Genomic DNA, 19,876 nt, shown 5'->3' with positions numbered 1-19,876 from the left:
CCAAAGGGGAAAGACCACCAAGCTATACCAAAGACTACACGGAAACAAAAACCAAGCCCTTAAGATGAACCTGGACAGGAGACCATAGCTATTCCATAAGGGGCAATGGCTAAAGGTGGAGGAGTAGAGAAATAAGGGAGGTGAGCCAGAGATGCTAACAAGAGCAGCCATGTGACTCAGATGGAGACTTTGACAGCTAAATTGACCTCTATCCGACCCCTCCAGAGGGACGCTGTCTAGCAAGAGCCATGGCCCGAGCACACACTCCCTGTCTCAGCCCCTTTGTCATGTCTGTCATACTCTACAGACACGCGCTGTAAAGCCCTGAAGCCCCCAATCCCAGCATGCAACCCAGAGTCGGGAACCGTCCTTACCGGAAGGTGACTAAGAGGCACGTCCACCTGGCCCAGGAAGTCGTCTCGTGTCTGTGAAGAAGAAAGCAAAGTGTTAATGTTGCCATCTGTACCCGAGGGCCCGAAGTTCTGTAAAACTGTCCTACAGCAGAGAAGAGAGTGATGCAGAACCTGGTATGGGTGCAGCAGGAAGGGGGCGGGATGGAGGCAGACGGCCAGGATGAGGCTCCAGGCTGTCACCAGCAGCCCTGGAAGTGCAGCTCCAACATCTGGCCTTTAAGTGACTGATACTCTGTGCCTACCCCCCCAAAAGAAGGGTAAGGAATCCTCTTGTAGAGCTGGGAGCGTGTGGCCAGTCAGGGAAGAGGAACATATAAGGCCATTTAGGGTTTGGGCAGAGTTGGACACAGATTAAAAAAAGAAGGCAGGACAGAAATGTTTGGAACATTTCAACACGTACTTATCCTGCCATAAACTCAAGAGCTTCCCGAGAGCTCAGAGCCTGAAGAAGCATGGCTTAGCTGCTAATACATCTTATAAACTGCAGGTTGTAAAAAGGGAAAGAAGTGTTATTCTCCCCCCCCCCCCCCCCCTTCTATCCAGTAAGTATGCTACTGGAGAATCCATGTCTGGGGAGGAAGTCTGTAATTTTGGATATGCTGTGTTCCTTGCTCTCTTGACCTACCATATAGCATGCTTCTTCATGTCTTAAATGGGACCAGTGTGGAGTTGGTTATGGGACTCACTGGTCTTGTCTTAGGCTTTGGGAGTCACCCAGGAAGTCAGAGCTCAGGGCTCCAGACTAGTGTGTCCAACAGCAGGCGCATACACGTCCTGCAGTTAGAGCACCTGTCTTGGCCTCTGGTGTTCAGAGGACCACAAATCAGGGGGCACACATCAGATCAAAACAACCGCCTCCCCCCTCTAGCGCACAGTTATTTCTACTTCATGAAAACATATGAACGCTGGAAAATTCTTTGCATAGGATCAAACCCTTCCCACAGCTATCTGAAAAAAACAAAACAAAACAAAACAAAACAAAAATAAAACCTCCAAAACAAAACAGGGAGACCTAGAAACCCTTATCTGCACTGGGTTGGTTTACTAAGAAATATTCCCGTTTACAGATATCACTTTATCTTTTCCCATTCAGTAGAACGGCAGGTAAACACGAACAAGGTTTATAGAAATAATGTATTCCAAGTTTGGGTCTTTCCTTCTAGATAGATTAAAGATGTGATTAACTGGAGAGCCAGCTTGTCTCTCCTCCAAAGGATGCATGACAGATAATGGAAACTCAGCATTGGACAGATGTGCCTGGAGAACGAGTCACCTCAATGTCTGCAGATCCGCGTATGCATGCGCGCTCTGCATTTGTGTGCACGCACATGCTCAGCTTGGGACAGAGATACTGGAGGTGTCATTCCTCGGGATGTCCCGTTCTTTGAGACAGGGTCTCTCATTGCCACAGAGCTCACCATGCATGCTAGGCTGGCCGGCCACAAAGTCCTACAGATCCACCTGTCCCTGATTACCCAGTGCTGGGATTACAGGATCGACAGATACATTGGCTCTGGGGCTTGAACTCAGGTCCTCATTCACGTGACAAACATGCTACCGACTGAGCCAGCACCCCAGCTACAAATACTTTTGAGGAATTTGGGGGTTCTTGCATTTTCTCAGCTACAATCCAACACGGGATCCTTGTCCAGCAAAAGGCTAGAAGGGAGTTGCTGGCTGACACACTCTGCACTGGGAAACAGCAGTCAGCAGAAGGCCTGAAAAATGATGTCAGTACTTCTGCCTAGCTTACAGTCGCATCTACAGCCACCCTGACGCACACCAACGACAGTCGTATAAGGAACTCTGGAGCAGGCTCATCTGTCCTCTACTTGGTTGACATTATACATTCCAGAGCTGTATAAATATCAGTTAACAAACAACAACCAAGCAAACAAAATAGATCTGTTGACTATCATCCATAATTGCGCACGTGAGAAGAGCAGTAGTACCATTTGTGGCTTCCTCTCTCCCAACTACTGATACTTGAAGGACACAGTGCACACTCATCAGGGGACAGGGGTATCTAAGAGACAACTCATGAATTGTGAGCTTGAATAAAGTTTAGCAAAAATTCAGGATCCATCTTTATGTGCTCCTGATGTTTTGCTGGAAAGACATTAGTTTCAAACTACCTACATGAGCTCAGCTCTAGCCAAGCCCAGGCAGCAATGGCAGCAAACATTGCAAAGATGTGCGTCCAACACAGGCTGTTTTGTGCTTAGGTAGCAAGCAGCAGAAGCAGGCACTTGCACCCGAGTGCTGTATGACCAGCCAGATGATGGAGTTCCTGCCTGGGCAGTGGTCTCCGAGCCCGCCCCAACCTACACTCTGTGCATCTGAGTAAGTGCTGGAGAGCAAGACAAGTGCATACCAACTCTTTGGATGCTTCTCTTCTGATGATGCATCCCAGTTGTGGGACTGTTATGGTGATATGATTTGGAATGACTTTTGGGGTTTCTGTTGATGCCCCATTTCATGCTACCTCATTATCAATTTGTTTACTGAATTCTCCAAGGCGGGCCATGCTGGGGGAATCTGCTACCCTGTGGTCAGGTTTCCTCCTGGCATGGCAACAATGTTTCTCAAACACCCAAAGATAAAGATGCTTCATCAAGGAAGGAAACTGGAGGATTTTACTGATTTACACCAGGAGAGTTGGAAGTGGAAAACAAGCTTTGAAATAAAACAGAGATCAAGTGTGAGAAAGTGTATGGTCAGAATAAATGGACTTTAAACCAGTATTTCATCTGTCAATGAAGATGTGTTTGTATGAGAAATTCAGGTCTCAAAACATTCCCAAACCAAGGAGAGTTCTGGCAGCTGAGTGATGATGATGATTGATTGATTGATTGATTGATTGATTAGTTTAAGTGTTGGAGACTAATCCAGAGCCTCAGTCAGGCCAGTCTGTCACCCCAACACAAGATGTCACAGAAGAAGCAGGAAGAGGTGAGTAAGGCCCCTGGAGGCCTTGATTTTAGAGGTGTACAGCACGCAAAGGCACTTCTGTCACGCGTTTGTGACAGACAGAAATCAGGGATGGATGACATGTAGAGGCTCCTGACTAGACGCCGACAAAGACAGTCTGTGGCCGTCACTGCCACAGAGTGACCTCTTAAAGCCATCATATAAAAAGGTTAGTCATTTTTTAGTAATCTGCAACACAAAACCACTTCCATCAAACATGCTGACTACAATAAGCTACAAAACCCAAACTGCCACTCACGCAAACCTGGTGTTTCTTGCGACTATCTGTAGAGGTAGTAATGGTATCCATTTCAACAAATATTACTCATTCCCCCACCCCCCACCCCCAGGGTGAAGACATGCAGGTGAGTAACAAAATTACTTATGCTCTTTTCCACAGTGAGAATGTTCACTGGAGCCTCTAAGACAGGCATGCCAGGTAAAAGAAAGTTTTAATTACACCATTGGAAAAGTGAATAAATATAGAGACCTTAGTGCTCACTCATTAAACACTGATGAAGTCAATTCAGGACCACCTCTCCTCCCTCATTCATTCATTCATTCATTCATTCAGCTTATTCCCTGCCTCTTTTGCCTTTTTGAGCCAGGCAAATTTATATACCCCAGGCTAGCCTCCAACTTGAGATCTTCCCGCCCTGTCTCCTATACCACTTTGCCCCTTTAAAGGATGCGCATTATGAGCCTTTAAAGCAAATGTGCGCTGTATTTATGTTACGTTATGCACATATGTAGGTATGCTTCCATGGGTTTTGGATGCCATCACGGTCAGGCCAGGTTTATAACCACAGCTCCAGTGAAACCCTACTGGAGACCCCAGTGTCCTGCACACACTGGTTAGAGATGGCAACCTTGCAGTGAACACGGGCTTATTTGTCTTTAAAATATGTGAGACTCAGTTTCTCTGCAGGGTGAAATCCAAAGTCACTAAAGCACCCACCTGCAAGGGATGCTCTGACCCACAGACCAGGAGACGGTGTAGACTTTGGAGTGGGCATGTTCCTTGAGAACTGAGTCTGTGTGAACCTGGCCCACAAAACTGAGGAGTGGGGCAGGGGACTACTGGGGAATAAGAGTAATTGGGAACCAGGAAGGGTGGGTTCCCAGGGACCACATTGAGTCTCTAAGGCAAGACATATTACAAGGATCAGCAATTATTAGAAATAATCCTATACACCCTCATAGCTACATATGCCGGTAGTCATTGGTAAGATTTAAAATTCCCCCTCCTGGTGCTGGGAATCAAATCCAAGACCTCATGCATGCAATGCAAGTCTCCAACTCTGAGCTACACTGCAGCCCTCATTGGAAAATGGTAAATAAATGAAAGTACCAGTGCCTGGCAGGTAATACAGTGTTTTGAAGAACAGTTTTCCATTACATGTGTAAGTAATGTGTACACATGGACTGAGCTGGGATTAACATGAGCTTATAGGAGCTGAAGGGATGGTTTAGCAGGTAAAGTGCTTGCTATTGCAAGCCTGGGAAGTGAGCTTGGATCTCCAGGACTTATTTAAAAGTTGGTATAGCCCGCACTGCATGAAACTCACTGTACCTGCATCCCATGAACCTGTTACGGGCCTCCATAGTAGTCCACACTGCACAAGTTCTATTATACCACCTCCAAGAATGCACTATAGAAGCCCCCTGCACTTCAAACCCTACTGCCCCTCCCCCTAGGGCTCCTCTACACAAGGTTGCCTTCACCTCTGTCCATACCCCATACTGCATGAGCCCCACTGTGCCCCAACCATGCCATCCTGCACTAGCCCCCATTGCACCTCCACTGCATGCTGTATGGTCGCTCTTATTTCTCCCCATACTCCATGTTGCAAGGGACTCCTTCACCGCTGCCCATATCCCATAGGCCCACATTTCAGCACCTGGGGCCTCTGGCTTTAAGGAGAAATGCTTTAAAGTGTTAACTTCATAGAGTGATGGTCATATGGTGCTCCACTAAAATCAAAGAAAAAGTGCCACAGTGAAATTCCTGAATCCCTGTGCTCCTATTCCAATTCACTTTATATGTGTGAGAACACACACACACACACACACACACACACATGGGTGTAAAGTGGGAGAACACTGTGCTGACATGTACAGACACAGGCAGGCAGACAGACAGACAGACAGACAGACACACACACACACACACACACACACACACACACACACACACGGGTGTGAAGTGGGAGAACACTGTGCTGACATGTACAGACACAGGCAGGCAGACAGACAGACAGACAGACACACACACACACACACACACACACACACACGGGTGTAAAGTGGGAGAACACTGTGCTGACATGTACAGACACAGGCAGGCAGGCAGACAGACAGACACACACACACACACACACACACACACACACGGGTGTGAAGTGGGAGAACACTGTGCTGACATGTACAGACACAGACACACACACACACACACACACACACACACATGGGTGTGAAGTGGGAGAACACTGTGCTGACATGTACAGACACAGGCAGGCAGGCAGACAGACAGACAGACAGACAGACAGACACACACACACACACACACACACACACACACACACGGCGACTTAAGTGGCTCCCATACTGCTGGCTCCTGGCCTCTCAACTTTGGTTGGTAGGGTTGAAATTTGTCACCCACTGAAACAGAGGAAGGTGCATCCTGGAGACATCCTATTTGTGACAACAAACTAGGCCCCCATGTCAACACAGTCTCACAGCAAACTCCCAGGACTTGAACAGGCTCCAGTGAAAGCAGTCGGGGAGGTGGCATGGCCGCCCCACACCAGCTCTCCCGCCATCAGGAAGAACATCTATTTTAAGGAATGCTTTTCTTGAAAACACAAACAGAAGGCACAGAGAGGTAGATGGAGCAAGCAACAACTGTGCCGGCAGACGAGCAGCCCTGCCGTTGCAGTCTGGATGCAGTCCAGGGACATAACTAGGCCAGTATGCGCTGGGTCTTCATGGGCTCAAATGAGGTCCCAGCTGCTCAGGGTTCTCAGCTCTGAGACCAGGGAAATGATATCCCTAATGCCCTCTATGCTCCGGTGGGTGGCTGGAGGTGACTAGAGAGTACTCACTTGCTCTCCCCTTAAACACTGAGTGCACTCCAGATGCAGGGTCAGCAGAGGGACACAGGAACAATATCCTTACAATATAAGCAATTGGTAATCAGAATTCAATATGAAGTCAACTGGAGGGTGTGGATGCTGGGCAGACTCTGAGGACCAAACCCCTTATGGGACAGTACTTCTAAGCTCAAAACATCTCCTCATCCCTCTCAGACAGAGGATACCATATCTCTCATCACTTTGAGTAGGACAACCCACATGGCCAGTGCCACTCTGTGTACAGATCCACGCACCCTGTAGCCTCTTTGTAACACAGCAGTCCTCACCCTTCCTAATGCTGTGACCCTTTAATACAGTTCCTCATGCCGGGATGACCCCCAACCACACCATTACTTTCCTTGCTAGTTCATAACTGTATTTTTGCCATGAATCATAACGTAAATCCTTCTCTGATGGTCTTTGGTGATCCCTGTCAAAGAGTTGGTCGACCTCAAAGCGGTCATGGCCCATAAGAACCACCGCTCTGACAGTGCTGTGACAGTGCTGTGACAGGCTGCATGGCCTGTTGTGGAATCCCTAGAATACTCTGTTCTGCCACGGGCCAGAATAACTGTAGGGGAGACATGTCTTTGAGCATTTGCGGGACTCTTGCCACGGACTAGTGCTGCGAAGAGTAGGTGGGGTTTTCCTACATCACTTGCCAGCACACTTCCTTCCCCCAAGATGTTCCCATAAGACAACTTCATCCAAACAACTTCCCACGAAGACTCTCCTCTGTGGGGGTTCTGGGTTGTATCAAGTTGACCATCAGATCTATTCGGCAGAGTCCCAAAGGCGTCATGAGGCTTGTTTATGTGAGGGGAGGCAGTGGGGACATTAAACAGGAGATGACGGTCAGGAACGGCATTCTGGGAAGGTGGGCTGGTATTGAGAGCAGCTGAGGAATGTTTAAGTCTTCCAGGAACGGAAGGCTTGGTACGCACCCCCCCTGGGCTGCAACAGGTTGAGGCAGTTGATTAAAGCTGGAGCCTTGTCCCCACTTGTGACTAATCCTCTAAGACCGATGCTCCCATCCTCACTCTGGCATACGCAATATGGAAGACAAGAGGTAGTAGTCTACACCATAGGAAAGTATGGCGGCGTCTCTCTCCCCATTGCCCAGACAGCTATCTGGGAAACCAAGACTCGATGGTCCTTATAACCCTGTCCCTGTTTGTGAAGACAAGTTTTTTTGTTTTGTTTTGTTTTTTTAATCAGGCAAGGCCAAGGAACACTAACTATAATCTACTGATAACTGTTCATAACTATAATCTATAACTGTGCATCTTTTCCGAGGGAGGAGAACTCTGTCTCCTTCTGTGATCTGGGGGGACAGTCTGGCTTCACAGTTCACTGGAGTATCTGCTTCACTGCTATCTAGTGGCACATGGTTCCTGGTGGGAGACACTTTCTATAAAGCTAGTTTTCCTTGTGGAACACAGTGCAGAGATGTCTGAGCTCTGCGCTTACATCCTTCCCTCAGTACCTCCGTGTAGAGCAAGATCAAAACAAAAAACAAAACCAAACAAACAAAAAACCAAAAAACCTTCAAAGAATACAACCTGCAGAAAACAAGGTGAAAATTTCTGCAAGCTCTACCTGTTACAAAGCCACCCCTCGGATGCTGACCCTTATGGCTAAATGACAGTGTGTTGCTGCATACTCTCACACTGTGACTGACTGACTGACTATGGACGTAGAGTGCTGAGGTTCTGTTTGTCTTCAATTTTAGTATGACCTTCTCAGGGTACTGGTCTCAAACTTCACTTGGGAAGTTTTAAAGTATAATTTGGAAGCCAGTTTAAATATTGGGTATGTAAGAGTAAGGAAAGGAGAATTCTGGGTCTTGTCTCTTCACTTCAGTACCAAGGAATAGAATAACTGTGGGTAACTAATAGCGAATAGCGAAAGTAAACAACGAAGGGTCAGGAAGCAGTATGAATTGAGGGGATAATGAACAAAAGCATATGATGGGTTCAGTATCATTTACTATTTTGCTTCATTCCCGTGCTTGACACTAAAGGCCCTTCCTCACAGTCAGTGCACGAGATGCCAATGAGCCATCTTGTTTTCTGGCTGGCCAAATGGTTTGGACATATGGAGAACTGCGAGCCAGAAACTGTGTATGACATAGTAGCTTGAGTGCGGGCAGGGTGTTCATTCATCCTTGGGTATTTCATGACTGAGGACGCTAAGTTAGACTCACAGAGGTTTATGCAAGGACACTAATTCGCTTTTCCTCAGGGCTCTACGAAACAAGCTTTGTAATATGAGCTTTGGCATCCTAGGTAGATCCTTCTAGGTCTCTTTTCTCCTCTGGTCATGTTTTGGCTGCAGTCACATCTCTGGCCAGTGGACTCCATCAGTTTGCAGGGGAGAGAGTCCAGCTGAGCTACAGGGAGAGCCTCAAGACCGCAAGGAATGTAAGTTCCCATGTAGCTCACTCACGGGGGCCAGCACTGCCCGGAGAAGGGTAAGAGGGAGGCCTTCTGTGGGCTACTGAACAGGAGGGCAGCAGCCGGAACATGAACCCAGTTAGCTGGGCACTGACAGTTCACAGTCTTGAGGACATACTATCGTCTTCAGGGAACCCTAGCTGACCATGCTGCCTCCCCTCCTCCACAGCCTCTTGGAAGGTACAGCACCAGGGCTGTGAATTTCAAGCAAACACAACCTGAAGTATATTTGCCATGAGCATAGTCCTGGGTCTGTCCTCTCCTCACTTGCATGATCACATATGAATGAGACGAGGAGACTAGAAGCTTGAGAAAAGAGAATGAACTAAGTCATTTTAAATTATTTTTCTTACCCTTCCCTCTGACAGCAGAATTCTTTGAACAGGAACATGCATACCCTGGGGACGTACACAAAATTTCCAGGCCACCTGACTAAGGACAAAACCAGACCACCTAGATCCTCCTGTGGGATCGCCGCTGTGCCAGAGAACAGTGCCTGCTTCCTGGAGCCTCGGGCTTTCCAAAGAAGGAGCCCTTCTTAGCCTGATTCTCACCTATAAGGAAAAATGAAGGGCCAACGTGAAACAAAGAGAACACACCTCATTTTACTGAGGTGACAACCTCACAGATCAATAATAATTTTGCATCCTCTTGATTTTTCTTTGTACTTGCTTTAAAAGATGAAGTCAGGAATCTTCTTCCAGAAAATAACTCCGACATGGTCAATTAGTTTAACAATAAAGAATGGCTTTGCTAATTCAATTTATAGTAGATATTTTCCTCAAAATAAGTGGTGTCTGCAATCATGGGACTAGCCTACCTGTCATATTGGGTACTTTCTGAACTAGGTTTGAAATACACAAGCATCACTCAACATAAAGTTAGCCAGCTTTTGCAACTATTGGACTAAATTACTCAATTATTATTACTACTGATAAATTACAGATGTCAACTTTAAAATGTGTAAGAAGTGAGCTTTCACATTTTTTAAGAGGTCCACGAAGCAGAAACACTGTTTAAAGACACAAAATCCATCATCAAGTCAGGTCATTAATGAGGTAATTAAAAAGTTTCCCTCAAAGCTCGGCGAAGATTTAGAACTTCTTCCTCTTAAGTCAGGAAAGAAACACGGAAAAGAGAGATTTCCCTTCTTTACACACAGTGTTTGGAGGAGAATTTTCAAGGCTTTGGGGGAAATTAACTCATTTGGTGTGTGTCTTGAGAGGAATCTACTTCAGCTAAGGACTTCCAAGGATCCAGAGACAGTTTGGGGCTGTAGTAGATAGATGTCACTTCAGGCACAGAGTAAAGACCACTTAGTGATCTCTATACCCTCCTGGGACCCGAGGCCATCTTCCAGTCTTTCTAGAACAGCACCGTATCTGTAAGATGCCAGGCGCTATACCGTAGTCACTGTGATATTCTACGCCCATAGCACACACCTCAGCTTAGACATCAGCTCTCTGACAGACAGATGCTGAGGCTAGTATGTCTCAAAAAGTCCTCACTTGCTGCTACTGATCTGGGGCCAGAGCTGGCAAGAACCTGGGAAACTGTAGGAGGGAGAGGCTTACAAATTGACCGTGAACTAGAATCATAACAGGATAAAGCAGCAGTTCTCAACCTGTGGGTCACAACCCCCTTCGGGGTCACCTATCAGCTATCCTACATATCAGATATTTACACTACAGCAGCAGAATTACAGATATGATGTAGCAATGAAATAACTTATGGCTGGGGTTCACCACAACACGAGATAGTGTATTAAAGGGTTACAGCAGTCAGTAGGAAGGTTGGGAAACACGGGGATAAAGATTCAGTTTCCCTTCCTATTCCTTTCCAGCCTCTGTTATTCTCCCAAACAAGAAATAGGTGGATCCATTTCTACATGTGGCTATAAATAACTACGGGCAGGAATGTGGAGGAGACAAGGGCGGGGTGTGATTCTGGTTGCCTATTTGGAGGCCTAGCCCGCTGGCCCAATAGGGTTGAGGTATTTATAGGAATAAGACTCACAGGTGCACAGACAAAGCCCAGGGATTTTGCTTGTTGTGGCCAAGGGATATCTGCCTGGCTAAGGAACCAACATGACAAATCCCGTTTTAAAATAGACTCAGAGGATGTGATCCTTAAGAGAGAACTCCAGTCATTAAACCAATGCACATTTAGGAGTCATGTCTCCTGACGCCTCTCTGGAGTGGCTGCCTGCCCTATTAATTTGGACTGTGGTGGGCAGCTCACTTCCTCTGCAGTGCAGAGGTTGGACTTCCAGACATCAAAGCCCTATATCTACGGAGACCAGATTCATACGCAAAGGCAAGTTTCCTAGTTGCTACGCCAAAGGTCAATGCTATCCATAAAGCAAGGATAAAAATGGCTGCACTGTGCACAGTAGTTGTTATTAAATGGGACAACTAGGTTCAATAAATGCTACTGTAATGGGGACTTCTGTAGGTGACACCGTTAGCATTTTGGCTGAGAGTCTTCTGTGTGCTAGAATGGGGGTGGTGACTGTGTTTGCAAGCATCTCCTCCTTCTACTAGATACCATACCAGCTTGTCTGTTAGGTCAATCAAACGAGTCTCCAGACACTGTTAAGTGTCCTTTCAGTAGAGGTGGGCACTGTATAATCCCACCCCCTTCCCACTCTGGAAGGAGTCCTTTCCCATTTTGGGGCAATTTCATATGAAACTCCTGGTGGTCACTATGATCCCATCTCTCTGTAACTCCTAGCCCTTCCTCGGAGCGCCAGGGGAGAAGGAAGAGGCTCACACTTGAACTCTGTAACTCCAGTCACTTGGGTTTTAGTTTGTACCATGAAACAGACTGACTTAACTGCTTATTTGAAGAATAACATATCTTATATCTTCCAGATCTTATGTCTTCCAGATCTTTTATCTTCCAGATGATTTCCCTCCATGCCCAAGGAATACTTAAATAAACAACACCAAAGCTCCCTGGGTAAAACGTAGGGTGAGACAGGTCACTCATATGGCTGTAAGGAATCCATAGAGATCCATATCAAAGGTGAGCTTCCTGCCTGCCTGAGGTGTTTAAAAATAAGAGCTAAAGCAGTTACTGAACCGGGCGTCAAGCTCTAGTCAGAAGCACACAGCGGTCTTGCCATCAAAGCCAGGAAGGACCAAGAACAAGGGCAAGGGGATTGGGGCCAAAGGGAAAAGACATCCCTGTCAGTAGGTTTCAATGATCAAGTCACCACAATTAGAATGAGTGTGCTAAACTTGCTATGTCCCAAAACACAGGACAAATCTGGGGAGAAAAACGCTAACTCCCCTATCGTTTTTCTTTTCTAAGGATCACGATCGACAACCAGACAAATCCTTGTGATTGCAGTGAGTGTATGTGCAGTCAGCTGTTTGGAATGCCCACCAGGATGAGGCTACCAAAGCCTACAACAGGGCTGGCCAATGATGGTAGGACTCACCTACTTAAACTTTGCACCCCGGTGCCTCACTTTACTGCTTAGCCCTGACCCTCACCTCTGTTGCATTGGATGTCTTGTACTGATGGCTCAAAGCAAGAGAAAAGAAAGAAAGCCACTGCCCACTAGAAATACAAAGGCCAGGTATACAGGTACCAGTAATGGGGTACAGGGAAAGATCTCTTCAGGCAGTGGTTCTCAACCATTCTAACACTGCCACCCTTTAATACAGGTCCTCATGTTGTGGTGACCTCAACCATAAAATTATTTTTTGTTGCTGCTTCATAACTAATTTCGCTGCTGTTGTGAATCATAATGTAAGTGTCTGTGTTTTCTGACGGTCTTGGGTTATTCCTGTGAAAGGATCGTTCGACCAACCCCAAAATGGTTGACACCTACAGATTGAGACACACTACTGTCTTACGGGATTAGGGTATGCCTAGAGCTTGGGGTGCTGGTCCCAGCTGCAGAATCAACGAGTTGGTTTAATCATTAGCTCTGGGCCTTCTCGCGACCAAGAAAACGGGGACTAAAGACCTCTTGTACGTCCGTGTGCAGGAAGCTCATGCAAGTTCACACCGAATGCTTAGGAAGCTATGGAGTGAATGTTTTAAACTCACTGTTGAGAAATAGGATAAGCAGCGAGCTCCTGCCAGGACCGGCCAACTGGAAAGCACACAGCTATTTTCAGCAAACCCTGTGGGTGAGCTCGTCTGGGCTCCTACCAAAGACCTCCTCGTTTGTGTACTGCGAAGAGTTCAGCATGTTCAGTTGGAGACATCCTATTCTACTCTGTGGGGGCAAAACAAGTAACAGTTTGGGTTTTTTAAATTATGGAACGAGATGTTACAGAGTTCATTATCCCTTAGAAAGTAAATAAATGAAGGGATGCCATGTAAGAAAAGGAACCAAGATAAAAGATTACAGAACTGGGTCTAAATTCAAGATAGGGAGCACTCTCTGCGGATTTCAGAGTGGCCTTTTAAATTTTTTTCTTTAGAAGATAATATGGGGGTTAGAGTGGAGCTGGGGAAATGGCTCGATGGATAAAGAACTTATGGAACAAAAGTGGGGACCAGGGTGAGGCTGGATACCCAGAACCTACATAAACATAGGACATGGATGGCAGCCACCTGAAATCCCAGGTCTCAGCCAGCAGACGGCAGATCCCCTGAGCAAGCTGGCTAGCCAGACTAGCTGACAGGTGACTTTTGGATTAAAAAAAAAGAGACCCTTTCTCAATAAATAGAGAGCAATTAAGGAAAGAACCGGAGGTCAACTTTGCTTGTATGCATGTGTGGCCCTAACTCGGGGAAAACCCACATGCACATGCACTCTGAGCTCATACACTTGCAAATGAATGAATGGGTAGAGGCTACGTGCTTCATGAGTGAGAACATTCTAGAAAATACAAACGGCCCACAGTTGCCCATGTCACATAAGAATTCCCTGCTGATACTCTGTAAAAACTTCAGTTCCACAGTGGGTGGTGGTGGTGGTGATGGTGTGGCTATGCTGTGAGCATTTTTTTTTTTCTAGAAAGAAATCTTAAGAAGATACTAGCACAGATGTGACCATTTTCTAAGGGCAGTTACTGGGACACATAGCAGATCGTACACCAGGTAAGCACATGTTGAGACTAAATTACAAATGAGAAATAGTGACAATAGCTATCCTTTGACTCTTAAAATGGTATGAAAAGCAGAAAGCCTTGTCTGTATTCTATATTCTCCCAAAGTACAGGGGATAGGAGAGAGTTGCATATCTATAAAAACAAAACTCATCTTTGTTACTGACTATATCTCTAAGCTGAGTGTGGCTAAGTTGATACTACCCATCTGTAGAAAACGAAGGCCTTTCAAAACTGTGGGGGTGGGGGTGGGAGTTAGCCTCAGAGTCAAGTTGACAAGTAGAAGCTAGCCCCCCACCCCCTACGTCTGATGCGCATTATATACCACAGGGTGTGCTGTGCAAAGGTATGTGGAAGAAGGTGCTGATGGGCATTGTGTGTATCATAGGGTATATTATGCAGGATGCAATTACATGCAGACAATCAGCATTTCAGTGTGGGGAGGAAGAAGCCTCTCTTTTCTACTTAAAATAGATTTATTTTTATGTATATGGGTGTTTTGCCTACAGATGTATCTCTACACCACACACATGCCTGATGCCCACGAAGGCCAGAAGAGAGAATGGATCCTTTAGATTTTAGTTATAGACGGTGTGATCTGCCTTGTGGGACGCAGGGAATGGAATCTGGGTGCTCTGGAAGATGATCCTGTTCTCCCAGCTGCGGAGCCATCTCTCCATTGAAATTAATGTAAGGGGCGGGGGGGGGGGGGGGAGAGGCTCAGTCACTAAGCACTCACTGTGAGAGAATGGGGAACTGAGCCTGCATCCCAGGCACACATAAAATACTGGGCAGGGCAGGGTACATCTGTCACCCCAGTGCTGGGGTGAGGGGTGAGCTACTGTAGCTAACCAGTGAGTACCAGGTTAAGTGAGACCCTGTCTCAAAAAGGTGGACAACCATGAAGGAAAGTATGAGGCACTGACCTCTGACCTCCTCATGTATGCCATGCACATACAGGCATCCCAGGAAGAATTTCCTTCCTTCCTTCCTTCCTTCCTTACTTCCTTCCTTCCTTCCTTCCTTCCTTCCTCCCTCCCTCCCTCCCTCCCTCCCTCCCTCTCTCTCTCTCCCTCCCTCCCTCTTTCTCTTTCTCTCTCTCTCTCTCTCTCTCTCTCTCTCTCCCTCCCTCCCTCCCTCCCTCTCTCTCTCTCTCTCTCTCTCTGGATGCACACACACAGACACAGCTAGCTGTGCATATTCATCACATACAGACACTCAAGCTGGAGAGATGGCTCAGTGGTTAAGAGCACTGACTGCTCTTCCAAAGGTCCTGAGTTCAAATCCCAGCAACCACATGGTGGCTCACAACCATCCCTAATGAGCTCTGACTCCCTCTTCTGGAGTGTCAGAAGACAGCTACAGTGTACTTATATATAATAAACAAACAAACAAACAAACAAACAAACATACAGACACTCAGGTAATTTGACTGAAGGTAACATTTAGAGGGCATCGGTCATCAATGTGATCGCCAAGGAATCCTCAGTCATGTTACAGAGTATCCAAATGCCATTAGCAACAGTCTGCAACATAACCACTTATTTATTTATTTTCCCTGGACGAAATATGCTATTCTGCAATTTGAGATGTCCAGGGGGATGAAAACGCAGAGAGACGCTGTCATATAAAATATAATTTAGGACCTCGGTCTATATCCAAGGTGGACTGGTTATCCCATGAAGTGTTTAATTGGCCATACTGTGCTACAATGCTTGAGGACTTAGGGTAGTATGGGAAAGAGAGCCGTTAAACTCTCCCAGTCCACAAATGTGCCTTACTTAAGGAAACACATGAGAGAGAGAAAGTAAACGCCAATCTACAATGCTGCATTATACACATTTAACACGCACCATTCCAATGAAACCACTCCCAATAACTTCAATGGAGATGCTATTAGCAATCTCAGGCGTGCTTCACTCAAGTATCAGCATGTAGCTCGCCCTACCATGAGTGGGGACAACTATGTAGATCCAGGGTTCAACCACAAGCTCATCTTGTCCTCTTTACTTCCCTGTAGACTTAAAGATGATCAAGGTCCCAGGAGATGTTGGACATCAAGCCTCCCTGGATTCTTCCAATGCCCCACGTTACAAAGAGAAACTTAGGTCCTCTTAACACAGTCGAAGGAATCACAACAGCCTTGCTCTTTCCAAGGAATATTTTCATGGCCTACACTATGACGTATGACATTCATGAAGAAAGGTCAAGCAAGCATTAAATCATAGTGTCCAACATTGTGTCACATGACTTTTTTGGTTTGTTTGTTTGTTTGTTTGTTGTTTTGAGACAGGGTTTCCCTGGATGTATTAGAACTTGCTCTGTAGACCAGGCTGGCCTCAAACTCACTGAGATCCACCTGTCTCTGCCTCCCAAATGTTGGGGTTAAAGGCCTGTTTCCCACCAACATGGCGACACATATTTTAACAGGCTGCTGCTGACGCAGACTTCCTTGAGCTTGCTTACATTCTGTTATCAAGGTGAGTCTGGTCATGTCTGTTAACATGGGATCATCGCCCTTTAGTTTCCTCCCTTCAAGAATTAGAACCGGTGTTTCGCTGGAGAAAGGGACAACAGGAGAGCAGACTATGGCATCATCAGAGAAACACCAAGAGGAACAGTGACTAAATTCTGGGAAGCATACTCCAGGGGGATCTTGGGGGAAGTAACCACAGCAAATACACTTTCTGAGGGGGAATCTTAGGGACAATGGAGGAAAAAAAAATCACAGTGTTGGAAGGGAAGTGGTTGAGAAGTAGCATCAACCTGGTGAGCCCCCCACTCCCTGAATGTGCCCCTTCATAAAGCTATTACAGAGAGAGCAGCCTGCCACTGGGCTCAGACACTCGTTGAAGGCTCCAGGGATCCTCATGTTTCCCTCATAAAACTGCTTACACACCTCTCTCTCTCTCTCTCTCTCTCTCTCTCTCTCTCTCTCTCTCTCCCCCCCCCCGTTGTTGTTGTAAGAAACAGAGTTTACGAATCTCCATCTCTCTGGGTACTTGTGCTTAGTAAGGACACCACCCCATAGTACCCCATAGTACCTTCCATCTCTCTGGGTACTTGTGCTTAGTAAGGACACCACCCCATAGTACCCCATAGTACCTTGGGGACACAATGGGCTCCTGCAGGTCTCAACTGGGATACTTTGGCTTTTCTTCAGGAAAACCATCGCACGATTGTGAAAAATGGGAAGCTAGGTTATAGCCTGCAAAGATTCAGGTCCTAATGTAACAAGGAAGACAGTGCCTGCAGGTGTGATTGAATTAAGGATGTCCTAGAGTTAGGGCACTTGCTGTCAAGATAACTCATCAAAAACCCTGGAAATTTTCTTGTCCTATCAACAGATTCGTTCTCAAAAACATTTGGCCATTTTTATTTTTAATTTATGTGCCCCACATACTCAGTCATGGCTGTAGCTGCTTGTATACCTGTTAATGTATAATCTGTTCAACTGTCTTTCTTCACCACTTGTAGAAACAGATAAGCCAGAAAAACAGTACTAGACTACCCTCAGTAAGATAATGAACTCATTTTAGATTGCACTTGCTGATGCTACATGATCAGCGAGATAGTGTCAATACCGAAGTATTACAATTTCATTTGATTATTTGTTTGAAGCTCATAGCGGTTTGATCACAACTATGAAAACATGGAAACAACCAAGATGTCCTCCAGTAGGTAAGTGGCTATGTCAACCGAGGTCCACCCAGAAGGAACAGAACATTGCTCTATCATGGTGGGTAACTTACTGTCAACCAGGTTGGATGAAGGATAGCCATGGTTCTCAACCTACCTAATGCTGTGACCCTTTAATTCAGTTCCTCATGTTGTAGTCACTCTAAGGCATGAAATTAAGTCTGTTGCTATTCATAACTGTAATGTTGATACAGGTCAAGAACCGCTGGGCTAAGGGGTTAGCGTGTCTGTGATGATATTTCTACAAATGAGCAGATCAAGAGGGCTCTGACCAAGGAATGGATCAATCCCCTAGAAATTTGTAATACTAATAGCATTAGGAAGCAATGAAAAGAACTCAGGAAGTAAGTCCCCAGGGATGTGTCCTTGTAGCCCTGGCAACTTCATGAGTGCCACTTCCTGTCTAAGAAGAAAGGACCTACTGCCAGCACACATTGCTGGTGCCCAAGAGTATGAGACCAGGTAGCCAGGGACTGAACCATTTGAAACTACTGGGCAAAATAAAGTCTCCCTCTTAGTGTGAGTTCTGTTAGGTAGTTGGTTAGTGCAATAAAAAGTAAGTAATCTATCTGGGCTACCTCTAAGATCTTACAATGACTGCTTTCTCCTTGTCCCGTCACTCGGGTTGACAATACTCCTAACAACAACTGTGACTTGGATGGTAATGAACCCTTGTGTTATATGCATCTTCATCCGTTGTTACACATGTACCATACCAGGGGAGACAATGCACGCGTGCAGAGGTGGAATGCTCCACCCCGAGAACCCCAATAATACTCTTGCCTCTCAACTCTATTAAAAATAAATGCACTTGTCATCCAAACGTATTTGTGGGGACTGTTGTTATAATAGTTTAATTTTATATGTCTGCTTGCTGGAGATCATTAATTAAATCAGAACACAAGGTCAGGGGAGGTGGCTCACTGGTTAAAGGGCTCCTCGTACAAGCAGCACGCAGGAGGCTTGGAGTTTAGAGTCACAAAACCTATGCAAATGCCAGGTGGCCTGCCTGCCTTTCTGCTTAGAAGGCAAGAAGGGGGGGTTTTCAGAGCAAGCTGGCTATTAGTCTAGCTGTAATGTCAAGCTATGTATTCAGTCAAATAACCATGCCTCGGTGAATAAGATCGGCAGAAAGAGAGAAAGATTTTCGACTCAACCTTGGGCCTCCATATGAAAACAAATGTACTTACATCTGCTCCAACACGCACACCCACGCATTTTTAAGAACTCACGCACACATGCCAGGGACAGACACATGGTCGGAAAAAAAAATACGCAAACATAAGATGCAAAAAAAAAAAAAAAAATCACTTCAACGACTTGCACCTATCTAAGGCCGCAAAACATAAACGGAAAACAGAACTAAAGCTAACCAAACAAAACGCACATCCCCAAATCCAAACAACAACAAAACCCAGAAGGGTCTTGAGTGTCCGCCAAATGTGAAATGCTGAGATTAACCCAGAAAAGCAGGTCCCCGCCCGCGGTGCAGAAATCGTATCTCCGCAGCTGCTAGCTGCTGGAACGGCATCGGGCCGGCTCATTTCGGAACCGTTACACTTTTATTCAGCCACTTCCTCAGAATGCCTAAGCTGTACGAACAGCTGCTTGGTTAAAAAAAAAAAAAGAAAGAAGAGCGGATTTGGAGGCTTTGAGTGGAAGCATTTCCTTCCCACCCCAGAGGCGACTTTCTCCAGAACAACGAACGCAATGATGCAGTTATAAAATTAGCAAACACCAAATAGATGCAACCCATGGAGGGTTACAGAGACCTTTTCGTTTATCTTGGCTACCTAAACCAAGAAGGAATATGTTGCCAGAAGGTGGTGGGAAGGGGAATCCTTCAGTCTATTTCAGGAACAAAGGAAGCAGAAAGCTGCATTGTACATTTCCAAGATATTGACTTGCTCCGAGTCCCCTGTGCACACGTGAGAAGTTCCCTACCTGCCACTGTAAAGGGCAGAGCAAAACGGGGGTGGGGGTGGGGTGGGGTGGGGTTGTGACGCTGAAGACAAACCAACGTATGAAAGATTTCCTGACATTAAAATCTCCTCACCCAGAAATCAGAACATGCTAGAAATTAAGTATTAAATATATGAGTAAGGTATTTTGCGAAGACTAGGTTATATGAA

General features: G+C 46.1%; 1 protein-coding gene across 25 annotated transcripts in view; it reads right to left on the bottom strand.

The window, feature by feature from the left end:
* The window catches only part of Nedd4l (neural precursor cell expressed, developmentally down-regulated gene 4-like), a 333,347-nt gene that overhangs the window by 73,606 nt on the left and 239,865 nt on the right, over positions 1 to 19,876 (bottom strand). For 24 of the 25 annotated variants that reach the window (XM_030250638.1, XM_030250641.1, XM_006526376.4 and 21 more), the window contains one exon: positions 375 to 425. Coding sequence is in view for 7 of the 25 variants with exons in the window: in XM_006526374.4 (XP_006526437.1) it covers positions 375 to 425 (51 nt within the window). In the remaining 18 variants the exon portion in view is untranslated. Of the gene's footprint in view, positions 1 to 374; positions 426 to 524; positions 772 to 19,876 lie in introns of those variants that run through there. The other variant, XM_006526380.3, reaches the window with a different exon arrangement.

This window comes from Mus musculus, chromosome 18 (assembly GCF_000001635.26).
Source record: "Mus musculus strain C57BL/6J chromosome 18, GRCm38.p6 C57BL/6J".
NCBI lineage: Eukaryota > Metazoa > Chordata > Mammalia > Rodentia > Muridae > Mus > Mus musculus.
This window is presented reverse-complemented; position numbering and strand designations above follow the sequence as displayed.